This window comes from Larus michahellis, chromosome 1 (genome assembly GCF_964199755.1).
Source record: "Larus michahellis chromosome 1, bLarMic1.1, whole genome shotgun sequence".
NCBI lineage: Eukaryota > Metazoa > Chordata > Aves > Charadriiformes > Laridae > Larus > Larus michahellis.
Window position 1 is genome coordinate 30,087,921 of NC_133896.1, and position 13,546 is coordinate 30,101,466.

At 39.4% G+C, this 13,546-nt stretch overlaps 1 protein-coding gene across 1 annotated transcript in view; it reads right to left on the minus strand.

Moving 5' to 3' along the window:
• Nucleotides 1–13,546, minus strand: part of ZNF277 (zinc finger protein 277) — a 58,292-nt gene that overhangs the window by 34,090 nt on the left and 10,656 nt on the right. The window contains exon 2 of the mRNA XM_074607276.1: nt 1,098–1,296. Within this exon, the coding sequence (XP_074463377.1) occupies nt 1,098–1,296 (199 nt within the window). The remainder of the gene's footprint in view (nt 1–1,097; nt 1,297–13,546) is intronic.

Consider the following 13,546-nt stretch of genomic DNA (forward strand, 5'->3'; position numbering starts at 1 on the left):
CTTTATTTATCTGAGGAAACTAGCATCATCTCCAAAGAACATTGCATTCTTGTTCTGCCTGCTTTCAGCATAAACCCAAACAAAAACAAGTATCGGCTTTCCATTTTAAGCAACGTTAAGCTCATACATCTGAATACGGATTTATATGGCTTACACTTCTCTTCCTAAATTTTATCTTAATATTTCTTTTATTTTGCACCTTGATAGACACAAGTTATTGGCGTTGGCTGAGTAACTATTCACAAAATATACTTACCAGAAAACTCTTTTTAGTTCAGAAATTAGCCGGATAACATTTAAACACTGCAACAGAACTATTTACAAACTGGCAGGTATCGCCTAGCCTACTGCCTGGCCCATACATTGCTGTGTGTGAAAGCAAAATGCCAAGCAAGCGCCTTGTCTCTGAAGTTACAAGCCAGCTGGGGCCACGCCAGCTACTGGAGGAAGTTGAGAGAGGGAAAGCCAAACATGACCCTGCTGAGATGATCAATGACACAGCTGTAGGAGGAGTCACAGTTGTATGCAGATCACAGTATTGTAAAGTATAGTTAAGGATTAAATGTGATTTCTGTGGGGAAATACTGGCATCCTTAAAACAGGGCAAATTAATTTCATCCCAGAATGTGAGAGATCCTGTAGTGAGCAGCTTCTGTGAGCAATACGCAGCTTTAGGACATTGTAGAGAGGTAGAAATAATTTTGTCCTATACAAATAAAACCCAAAATTGAGAGAGTTGATTGTCTAGAATGTGCTTTATGAAATAAACAGCTTTCCAGTTTGTACGCAACTTGCTGATTAGTGACAGGACCTGAGAAGTCTCTAGGATATGTCCAAGAATGTCTAACATGGGAATTATCCTGTATTCTAATATCAAGTTCCCTGGTTTCAGGAACATCTGGGGGCTGGGGAGTAGGAGAGGAATGGAAAACAGCCTTACAACCCAGCAACAAAAAACTCATCAAAAAAGTAATAAAAATCCTCCCACAACACTCCACAGCTTTTTAAAGCATTTTAATAAGACGATCTCTAGTTTTCTGAAGCTTTCTATAATATCTGCACTCATACATGCTCATTTCGAACAATATAACCCTTACCTTCTAAAATCTGCAACCAGTTTCACATCTGCTATGACGAGCTTGTGTTCAATAATCATGTGCTTCAGGAGCTGGTTTTCTTCTGCTAAGAGATAGCATTCTTTGCAGAAAATACAGGGCACATAGGGAGAACTTTCTACAGCAGCAGCACCACCTGGACTTTCCGGCAGAGACAGAGGCTCCAAAATACACTCTGTATCTAAAATAAATAAAAAGAATAATTAATTTGGATTAAGTGAATAAATCTACATCACTTGGAGTACTTTTAGGCAGTACATGTAAAACCTGTTTTGTTGCCTCCCTGTTTTGTTGCATGGATCACTCCAGCAACAAGGTGCTTGGAAGTGAGTTGACTGCATTATTTCCGAGAAGGAAATAGGAGGTTAGCAGGGGACAGTTCTCAACCATCTGCTCCAACTGAACCTCCCGGCTGACACCAAGTCAGACAGACACAAGTGCTCTGCTTATTACTAAACCAAGTTTTATGAGAAACCTAATTTTCTTCCTCTCACTAACTAGTTTACCTGTTGATATGAACGAAGCTACCCTCTTTGTCATATTCCTCACACTATCAGGAAGGCTTTAGACTGTATAGCACAAACTGTTTTGTATGGTGATTTCTCATAATTATACTTTATTTATTGCACAGTACTTCTATCATTTTCTGATCGACTCTTGAAGGTCTGTATGCATTTGTCTTGCCTTTTTTTTCCCCATTAGCATCTCGCTTACTGTTCTGTGACAGAGGAAAAGACCATTGTTGATAAGGATTACTGCCACATGGAAGCTTACGCCCGCTGAAACACTTCCTAACTGTACAGATGTTGAGGAGGGGCCAGCCATGCCCCATGTGGAAAGGTCAATGACACGTGTTGGTACTATACTGCAGCGTTCAGGCACGGGTTGCTCAAATGACAGCACACCGAGGTGAGTCACCAGCTGATGTTCTCCATCAGGTTCGCTGCTGTTTGTAGTTCAACAGCTCAGTGCATTGCACAGAACTGCAGTAGTATTGCAAACAAGCAGACTGACACAGGGTTTATGTGCGTTCCCCCCTATTTAAACAATAGCAATGTAAATTCATAAGCTCTTTCACTGGTATAAACTAGTGTAATTCATTAAGAAGGACTGTGTGACCGACAGATTTCAGCAGCTGTCCCCATTAGCCTAACGAAATTCCAGTTGTCTGGAGATAAACCATGGTGTTCATTTTCCAAACAAATCATATCTCAGTCTTTAGTAAGGTTTATCTTGGAAGCCAAATACCAATTTCAGTATGTATCTTCAATTTTAGCTACATCAATTTTTGATAGCAAAAGGAAAATAAAAGCAAACACAAAAGGCTCCCCAATAGTTCCTGCACTCTGAGGATGAAAACTAAAAAGAAAACATCATGGGTCTCCTTGACTCTCGTGATATGAAGTTAACTTGTGTAGCAGAAGAGTAAACTCCATACTCCATGCCTCCAAATTCCTGCAGTGACATGAACACCTCTGTAAAGAAATGAAATCTCACAGAATCACAGAATGGCTGAGGTTGGAAGGCACCTCTGGAGCTCATCTGGTCCAATTCCCCTGCTCAAGTAGGGCCACCCAGAGCCAGCTGCCCAGGACCATGTCCACGTGGCTTTTCAGTATCTCCAAGGATGGAGACTCCACAGCCTCTCTGGGCAACCTGCAGCAGTGCTTGGTTACCCTCACAGTGAAAAAGGTGTTTCCTGATGTTCAGACAGAACCCCCTGGGTTTTGGTTTCTGAAGATATCTAAAGAATTAAGAAAAAGGCCTTCTCCCAAACCTATTATTTCGTCACACAGGCATTTTAAAATGAGTAAGGTTAAAGGTAGTTTAATTAACAATATTTATCAGATAGAAGAACCAATATATGACAATTTTCACACACCAAAATTCACATATACATATTACACATTGGCAAACACACCAAACCTGATAACTTGATAACTTGTCCGCATGGAAAATTTGAAAAATAATTTAAAAAAAATCATAGCCAGTTAGCTTTTTTCCCCTAGGAAAATAAGCTAATGAAGCAGTGCTCCCCTCTATCCTCCACCTTTGAAATAACTGAAGAAGGGCTGCAGTTTCAGAGATGGACCTGGGAAGTTCCTAAAAGTTCTGTGAGAACTTTCAGATAAAGGTAAACGAAGAGGCACAGAGAGGGGAATGGGACTCTGCCATCCATCGCACACGCTGTTCAGCAGTGGCTGTCCAGCCAGCGTGGGCATGTAGCGCTCCAGAGCAGCCACAGGATTGTGCTGACAGCTGCCCAAAGTGGGTGCTGCAGGGGACATACTGGGAGCCACAGGTGGGAACGGGTATTAAAACCATAGCAAATATGGCTTCATCGGTTCCATGTTGCTCCTGGCACAACTTATCTGCCCCACACAGCGGTTCAGGATTTACTTATGACATTTGAAAAATAAAACTTCCCCGAAAGGCAGTTGTTGGCTGAAGACTGATGGTCAGAGTACACTAAACTCAGTTTATCCAATAAAACTAAACAGCATGGAGAGATGGCAGCACACAGCGCATGGCATTACCTACCGCAATACAACGGCTGCTGGCGATCTAACATTTTTCCTCTTATAATTTTACCTGCACTTCAGCACATTCCCTTCCTCCGGACATTTCTTTTTTAGACTGGCATTGTATAAATTGTTCCACTTTTTCCTACTTTAAGAAAAGCAGCTGCTACACTAAATGGCAGAGCAATCCTCAGGAAAGGGTCAGCTCTCCCAAGCAAAACTGATGTTACCTGCAAGATTCTAGGTTTGTGCGTTCTTACCACTCAGTATTAGTTTGTAGCCTGAAGATTCATTAAAACATGTTTACAGAGAAAAGTAGAGCAACTTAATTTCCTTTGCAATTGCTGACTCTCACTGATGCCAAGAGAACTAAGAAGATACTCTGTCAGCCAGTTCAGCTGTGCCCAGTAAGCAGCTACACTGCTTTTTGTTCATTTTTGGTTTAGGTCTCTTGGAATGACCTATTTAAACATGTAGGAGTCTAAATAAACAAGCGCCTATCTGCTTCAACAAACCAACTTTCAAAAAATAGGTGTGTATGGCAGGAACTGCTACTCAACGCTGACAAGGAGCTGAGACAGTAATTTAGCATGAGTACTCGGGAACAGCAATTGTTTGGGCTTGAAAAACAGAGCTGTTAATCTTTAATTGTAGTGGCAAGTTGCTGAAACGAATAAACTGGAGTGAAAATGTTTTTGCTGTTCAAATAGAGTAGCTAATACTAGAAGAGAATAACTTAAATATAGACTACTGGACCAGTTTGGCAACTGCATAAGCTTATGCAATTTATTTCAAAGGCACTTAAAGGAGGAGATGAGGGGAAAAACGAATCCATGAAAATATCTTTGTACTTATCTGCTGCAAAAAAACACTGGACGAGGGAATAAATGCACAGACCTGAACAAAGATGCACAGCCTTTAGCATAGCACTTAATGGGCTAACACGTAACACAAACATCAAAATAGTACAAATAAAGCTAAGCATATTATTGAAATCTCTGCAAAAGCAGCTAATTCTTATTCTATATTTGGAGCAGAGTGGCCACAGGTACTAAAGAAAAGCTGTTAGCTAAAGCACAGCTAAGGGCTAACAGGGAAATAAAAACACTCAGACTGAGTTCCCGGATTCCACCAAGACTCCCACATGCAGAGACACTTGAAAATGACGGAAAGGCTTTTATCTTAAAATTTCCACAATATTCTCTTAAAAGTCCACATGAGTGACTTCACAGGGTCAGACTAAACATCTGTCTAGTGCAAGTGCCCTGGCTGACAGTGGCAAGAAGCAATTACCTAGGGAAGTGTATAAAAATAGGACAAACAAACAGTAATCACACAAATAGCATAGTCTTCCAGAAATCTGAGGGCAGACAGTTTAAGTCACAGGCTATACGAGTACATCCGTTTAACAGCATTTCATGGTTTTGTTTTTTTTTCTCTGCCGCACTGTTGGAAATTGTTGGTCTGTCAACACCTACTAAAATCTGTGAGAACCTTTCATGCTCTCCTAATGGTCCTTCACTCCTTGTCCTTGTCCAACTGTTGGCTTGTTCTACTCTACCCTTCTTCATGTGCTGGGGTGAGGGGTGGCTTGAAAACGCCCAAGAGAAGAAGAAAATGGATTTCTAAATCAGCACCATTTTCCCTCAGTCTCTTCTCTATTTCTTTTTCATTCCTAGAATCTTGCTTGTTTTTAGGATTATTGAATTAACCACTGAATCATCTTCAGTGATTTCAAAGTCTCAGAGAAGTTGTGAATCCGGTGTTAATGTACAAGACAGAGGACATATTCTTTGTGCTTGATCCCATGTGTGTTATTCTGCATTTGTTAACACTGAATAGCACCTTTTTTGTCCAGTTCACTCACATACCATGAGATTCTTCTGCAGCGCTTCAGTTGGCCCTCCCGCTTATCACTTGGGGGAAAAAGAAAAGTATTAACAGCAAAATTTATCACCTAACTCCCTTCCTATTTTTGTCTGTGGTGAACAGCACAGGGCCTAGGTCCCTATGAGAACAGAGCCCTATAAAATCCATCCATTAAGTTTCTGCCAAATCATCCTGTCACCACTGAGTTTTCCTCCTCTGCCTAACGGAAAAACAGCATGACTGTTATCCAAACAGATATCCCAAAGGCTTCACAGAAAGCCCACCGAACTCAGGAGCTAAGAAAATCCCCCTCTCATTCACAGAATTGACAGATGACACCATGTTGTTCAACCTTTAACTCAGAGCTAAAAAATGTCATTAGTAGAAAGAAGAGACTAGAGGAACATACTCTTTGAAAGAAAAGACTAAGAAGTACACTCAGTTCTTCAGGGGAAAATAAAATGGATACTTTGAAGACATTTGACAATAAGACGGTATGGAAAATGATTTGGATTACACAAATTACTTTCAAAACTAGAATACGCACTATTTTTTTGTTATAAGCAGCCATAGGATACCTAATGCAATGGAACCCTCATCCCTGCACAGGAACTCTACACACCATTACAACAGTGATAAAAGAAAATGAAAAAAAGGCTGCCTGATAGAGAAATTATGTGGCTGTATTTTATTTTAAGTGTTGTTATAATATAGACTAGTTAATCACAGTTAATGAAGCAACAGGCTCAGAATGGATTAATTTTCCTTACTGGAACATTTTTAGTTTCAAATACAATTGTTCTCAACTCAAAACTTAATGTTTGCACATTAAGTAAACGTTACACCCACACAGTTATAATACAGACTGTAGCAGTACACGCAATGTACTCTACCTGCACAATCACACATGCAATTATCACAAAGCAATATGCCGTGTAATTTTATGGCCAAGACAATAGATGCGAGTATCAGAAAGAAAAGGAAGGAAAGATTCAGCATTTGAAGGTGAGCTGTAAAAGGCAAAGTTCTCCAAGATACTTTAGCCAGCGTAACAGCTTGCTGCCACCAAGAAGTGGAGGGATGTCTTGTTATCCTGTCTTCCTCCACCTTATCCTACCACTCCTAACTGTCTGCTATTGCCCTTCTGCTTGTGTTGGCTCCTAGGCTTGCCCCATCCTTTGATGAATTGATTCAACTCTTTAACCAGACAGAACTACTCACTTCTTTCTTTTTGCTCAATAATGTTGAAAAGGCTCACAGAAGAGTCCACCAAGTGCAAGAGCCATCTAAGGAGTGCATGGTGAGAAGCAGCAAGATGAAACAGGACTTTCCTCTTCTCATCTCAGCTTCCTCCTCTCTTCTCAGCTTAACAGCCTCAGCTGTTCCTTGTAATTTTACCATAAGCATGCCCTATAAAGTCTGCAAGGTTCCTTCAAAAGGATTACACATAAAGGAAAAGAAAACACTTAAGATTTTATCACTATGCTTCCTAAGAAGGACATCCAGCACTGGCTTCAGTTCTCAAAACCTACTGTTGTCAGCGTAGGCATATGTAATGCACTAAATGCAGTAAGAGCTGTAGTGCTTAATTCTTCTTGGTGGCACATCTGAACCATATGCTCTGACTAGATCTGGGGACAAGTTGAACACTGCTGCATAAATTCATTCTCTAACCAGGAAGCGGAGATACTGGGGTTCAGATCAATGAAATAACCTCACTATTACAACTCCTAACTCACATGGCTTGGCCCTGGCATGGAACCTGCAGCCACGACCCATGTGCCAGAGCTCAGGGAGAGGCAGAGCCCTCCAGCAGGCAACCAGCAAGCCGAAGGAGGAACTCCCTAAATTAATCTGCAGGGAATGCTGAGGAGAGGGGCACTCATACCCTTCTTTCTGAAGCTTTGCCACCAGATAAAAAGGAATGAGAATCACGAGAGCAGAAGGAAAGGACATAATGTAAGTCCAAAGGCAAGGATTTTTATCTAGGGTGGAAGGAATCTAACTCATTTAAAAAAGATTAAGCATTTTGTTATCAGATGAAGAATGCTCTGAAAATTCAAGACTCCACATTGTCTGAGAAATGAAATGATGAAAGAGGAACTCACACCAATTGGCTTAAGACACATATTTACAGGCTTCGTGTCATTTTTTGCAGTTTATAGCACAGCAACAAGGCTTTAGGTTGAAGAGTGTATTATGTAAATATAGACATGCAGAGTATATATTTATAAGCCCACTGTTGGTAACACAAGGATAATGAAACAAAATAAGAACATCTGTTGGAATGTTAAGTGTCTTTCTAATTAAATCCAGTAGTTGAATGAATCAATTCATTACTAACAAGTCTGGTTTATTATCTCATTAATACAGCTGGTTAATATTATGAGGAGATTAGCACAAGAACTTGAAATGATCCTAAACCAAAAATGAACGCAACAAAGATACACCAGCAAATCAAGGAGTCTAAACAACGAGTAAAAGACTGAGGTTTTTAGACATGTAAAAACAAAGGGAAGAAAGAATGACAGGAAAACAAAAGACACCTAGCAAACCTGGCACTCCACACTAACAGCATAACAGATGCCGCCTGGAAAGCAGAAAAGCTGAGCACCCTCCCCCATGCTCACACTGATTACATGGCAAAAATGTTTAGTTATCAAAATGACCAAACCCCCCAGACATGGTACATTAGGGAGCCAAGCTGGATTCCTATAGGTAATTCTGCACAAACCAGTGCTGCATTTAAAACTCTTTGGGAAATGAGTACTTCTATAGCTTTGTCTAGTATTCAAGGTTTTTTTGAGCTATAATGAAAAAGAGTATCGAGACGCACGGGCTTGACACTTGAAATACACACACGACAGCTTCCCTGTTTTGCAGCCTTGGCACTGCAGCATCTATTTGTTGGCACAGCAGCATTCCCTAATTTGTGGTCATATTCTTGGAAGAGATTTTATACTGATTACAGGATTTTTCCTTTGTTTTCTAGAGTATGAAAGATGGATGACTAATGACTCGCCAAATAAACAGTATTCAAAAACAAAACTCAGAATAATAGAAATAAAACACCCTGTCATCATCTTCACCAGTACTACATGCAAATATGTTCCTTAGTGAAAGAAGAATCAACATACATAACAATTCCCCAGCTCCACGTATTAAAGCGCTCAAGTACTTCTATTAAGTTGAATTATCATTGAGTCTGAGTTCATGAGGAATTATTTAGGTATTACTTCTGCTTGTTAACATACTATGAACGATATTTAGTTAAAATGCCCATGTGCTCTAGGAGACAACATATCCTGTAGCTTCCCCCAAGATCAGTCAGTCTCAGCCGTGCCCGGTTTTTCATTGAATGCAAATGAACACTTCAAAAGAATACTTAATCCTACAGCTAAACCTTGTCAGTTTTACAGAAACCTTACATATTCCGTAGCTTCCACTGTCTGGGAATATGAGAATTTTACTCCATTCAAATGACAGTTTTAAGAAAAGCTGTGAGTTACCAAATCCTAATATCTCAGGACAGAGTTTCTATAGAGCAGGTGTCTGCTGGGAGCTGGAACTAACAGAAATACAACTGTGCTTAATAGCCATATTTAACAGGGCTGCTCTGTCGGGGAGCTTAGGATGTTGCAGTTTCATTAGCATTAACAAGTGTTGCTATGGGTACCGGAGCGCAGGCATCAGAATACGAGTGAATAGAAGGAGTGGGAAAGTGATTAATAAAAATGTGAAGTGTTGGAATTTTAATAAAAAAAAAAAAAAGCAACGTGCTTGCCAATAAGATCATGTTTAAATAATAGACTACATTATTGCCCAGTTTACCAGCAGGTATATGCCACTGCTTGCCATCTTTCTGCTTGAGCCCAGGCAAACCCCTGCCTCAACAAAAATAAAGACCAGAGCAAATCCACTGTTCTCGCATTGGGCGGGACACACATGCACACACACACACACACGAAAGTGACCCTAATAAGTATTCATAACAATATTTAAGTGATGATGTTAATATGCAATTTATAAATATTTAACACGTTACAGACAGGTTCTGTGCAAGCTCAGCGCCACATAATTACCTCATTCCTGGGTAAATGGCATGGACTTACATTAGCGTAACTAAATGTGGGGTTTGATATGTTGGTCAGAAACATGCAACAATATTTATCTACTTCAGAATGAAATTTTGAATAATTTTATTACATCCTTTACAGTTACTCTGACTTCTTACAACTGTTGTTAAGCAAAACTAGTACCATTTCTGTTTACAGAACACCTAAAGGGTGAAATGGTATAGCATTGCAGAAGCATCTGTGTCATACTCAAAATACAAAGCCAATTCCTACTCTTACCAAACTAGGAAAACATGTCTTACCCTAATTACTAAACAAATGCATGTTTACCCTTTTTTCCCCCACCTCCCCTGTCCAAAAGTTGAAATTAAAAAATGCACACTAATTCCCACAAGTGACAACCCATGTGATGAGTTATAGCAGAACTTCTGCTTTGCTGTTTCATTAAGAAGAGTTTGGACTCTACTTACAGCAGGTATTTCTTTGATTTTAGCAACATCTTCAAAATATCTCCCAAGCCCTAACATGTCCACTGTCATCCACTTTTGCCAGTCAATAAATTCTTACCGATTCCTTTGGAGGTGCCTTAGGATTTACTCGTGTTACTTCCCTCAGCCACGGGTGCTGCTTTGGGCTCGCAGGACAGATTGTGCCCACGGTACGCAGTTTTTCATTACTCCCAAAAACGTTCTCTAGTTTCAGCACATTGGTCTTCCACACCTGTAGCTACACCTTCCTTTCTAACCCTCCTCTGCCCACTCCCCCAGGGTGCCCTTACCAGAGTCTTCCTCCTATGAACACCTTTAGTGCTCAGATCTCCTCATGGGTGTGACAGGAATCAGGAAATCAAGTTCAGTTTAATTACATTATGCAATTTTCCATAAAACTTATTTCCTTCTACCCCTCCCTCCGTTTGCTGCCCACTCCCCAAAAGCCCGGCAGTTCAGAGGTGGCATGCATACGAGTTACAGCACCAGACACCAATCTCCCTTCATGCCCCTGGTCTCTCCTTCCAAGAACACTTGTCTTTACCTTTGTCATACAATGTCCCCAAAGCTTTTTCTTTCCTGAATTTTGGCTTTGGATGCAGTTTTCCTTGCAATCTCTGTGGTTAGTTTTACAAACGTCTATTTGTGCAAACATTTTGCTTACGTGAACAATCTTTCTTACTCAGTTCAGGGGGATATTTGACTTGTTATTCACCTCAATGTATTTGCAAGAAGAGAAATGTAGATCATAAATACATGGAGGCTGTCTTAAAGAATGTCTGTAAAGAACTACATCTGTCTACACTTCTTTTTAATAGAAAAGCAACAAAGCAAATCAAGATGACTCTGAAGTGGTACTCAGTACTCACTGGTCTTCCCTGACATTTTCTCTGTACTTAAATGTTTAATTTTAAAAATTGATATTTATGAATCACTTTGGCTTCTATGAATTATTACAGTTATCTCCAGAATAATAGGGCACTTCAATAAAAAAGGTATTTTTGAAGTAAGCAATACTGACCTTTTCTTGTTTAGTGTGATTGATCACATGACAAGGTAGACATGGAGAGCTGAGGTCCACGTTATGTACTAAAATCAGGGATTAAGAAGCAATGATTAAACCTTACCCTATTATCTGGAAAGATTAACAAGGTAATTATGTAGCCTGACACTCAGAATGTTTAGTTACAAAGAAGAGGAAGAAAATATCCAACAGCGTTTGTAATGGACGGACAAAAGTGACCATTCAGGTTCTTCTTTTGCACTTATCACCCAAATCTAATTAATGAAAATTAGTAGCTTTTTTCTGTTTAACTTGCTACTTAATACAAAGGCTTATCAAAGGCACCATAATAAAGCATAAACAATGCTCTTTTAAAGTTGAGGTATAAAGACTAAATTTCTGCTATTTTCACATGAAAATTAACTACTTAAAAAAAAAAAAAAAGTACAATTTTGTGCCAAGTTGATCAAGACTGTGATTTTAAAACTTTTAAAAATAAGCCCTGGAAGGTGTCACAAGTAAAGATGTGTATGCATTAGCATTTGTCTGTGTTACCACTGCCACTGTTCTGCTGACTCCCCCATAAACATTAGCAAGCTGGAAATAGGTACGTCTTAGTTTCCATTTACTGTGATTGTGACTTTAGTTCTTCCACAAAGAAGGGGTCTTAACAGTGTGTTTAATAAGGACAGTAATATTTCTTCATAGCTACAATTTATTTGCGGTGCCTTTAATAGCTACTGTACTAAGCCTCGTATCTTTTATGCCAGCACTGCTACACAAAATGTGTTAATTAGTTTACTCTTTGCTTCTTGTTACCATTATTTAGTAGAGATCAATAATTCTTCATTACAAGGATTTTCCTTATCTTTTCTCTTGTCACCTGTCCTTTTCCTCTAACAGGATTCAATTCCCAAGCGCGTTTATCCTCTTGATGTTAAAAGGATTGCCTAGTGGTATTTTTAAATGATTGCTTTACATTCTGTAGCTAAAGGAAAGTCTGTGTAATTTTCCTTTAAAAACGCAAAGCCTGCTTTAGCCATTCCTATAAGACACCCCCATGTCATTATGACAGGAATTTTCACCATGCTGACTAAAATATTTGTATCACAGGGTTTATAACTCCTTAACACTGGTAGACGTTCCTTGAAAAAGGCAACTACTTGAGAAAACCAACTAAAAACAGTGTGAAATTTTCATTTGAAATGTCACTTTCATTTTTTTCAGACTCATATAAATGAGAACTAACCTCAAAGTGCATCCTGAGAAGTCCCATTTCTGGGATCCTTGATGTATGTGGGTTTCATACCAACAGAATAGGTTGAAGTCTCTCTCAGGTATTCTGACTGAGCTTCCTGATACTCAGAAAGCCTTCAAGGCTGGATTGTTCAACCAAATTTGTACTTAACGAAGAATTAGTATGAGGAAGAGGCCCTGTGGTGTTAGAAGCTCTGTGGTCTGTTGCTGCTTTCTCAGTGAACTGGAGCTTTTCCAGATGGAGAGTAGCAAAATAAGTTGTTTCTACTTTTAGAATCAAACCTCCATAAATTGGTATTCAAACTGGAAAAAACAATGGCTGAAAAGGAAAGTTCATTATAGCGTGCAGTGATGTGGATCAACATAGTTCAGCCTAATTGATATCTTAGCTCAGGAAAACAAAGCTTTGACTGTATTTCAAATAATCCACTATTTATACTCTTTATAAATAAATTTTTGAAAATTAATTTCAGAGGAAAGTATTTTCAAGTCAGAGCTCAAATACTAATGTCTTACAGATCAAAGGGACATCTCACAGCAGGCTATATCAAATTTCTGTGAGCGTATTCTGACTTTGTACCAGAGTTTGAAATAAATATTTTTGTGACACTGGACTTATTTCTCTTGTCCTTCACACATTCATTAAACATACAACACAAATCTTGACTTCTGAAGTATGATATACACTCACTAACCGATACTGCTAATGTAACTCATGGACATGGATGGCAAAATAATTGAAGTTAATTTCCTCAAGAAACAGAATTAGAATGTTAGAATTAGTGATACAAGTTGTTTATGTTTTTCAGGCAACATTTTGCTAACTGTATAAATACATGCAGACTCCTGAACATTAAATTAGTGCAGTAATAACACAGGCTGCATGCTTTCATCCCATATAAGACAAAATCAAATTAAAACCTCAAGCAGGATGTTTTCTGTTACATACCAGCCTTCAGAGAAAAAGCTCTATCTCATTTATTCATGCATTACTGAGTCATAATAAAATTCAGCGCTGGCACACTGGTCAAGACAAATGCTAGCAAAATGCTCGGGTGACAGCAGCATCACTTATTACCGCACGCATTTGTTTCATAACCATTCCTGTTTTCATATTGTGAGTCTTCTGCACTCCCATTGCGGGACTGCCAGGGCTGACCTGGGGCACACGCTATGAGCTTTGGCAGGGGTCCTGAATTTCAGGATGCTGGCCTGT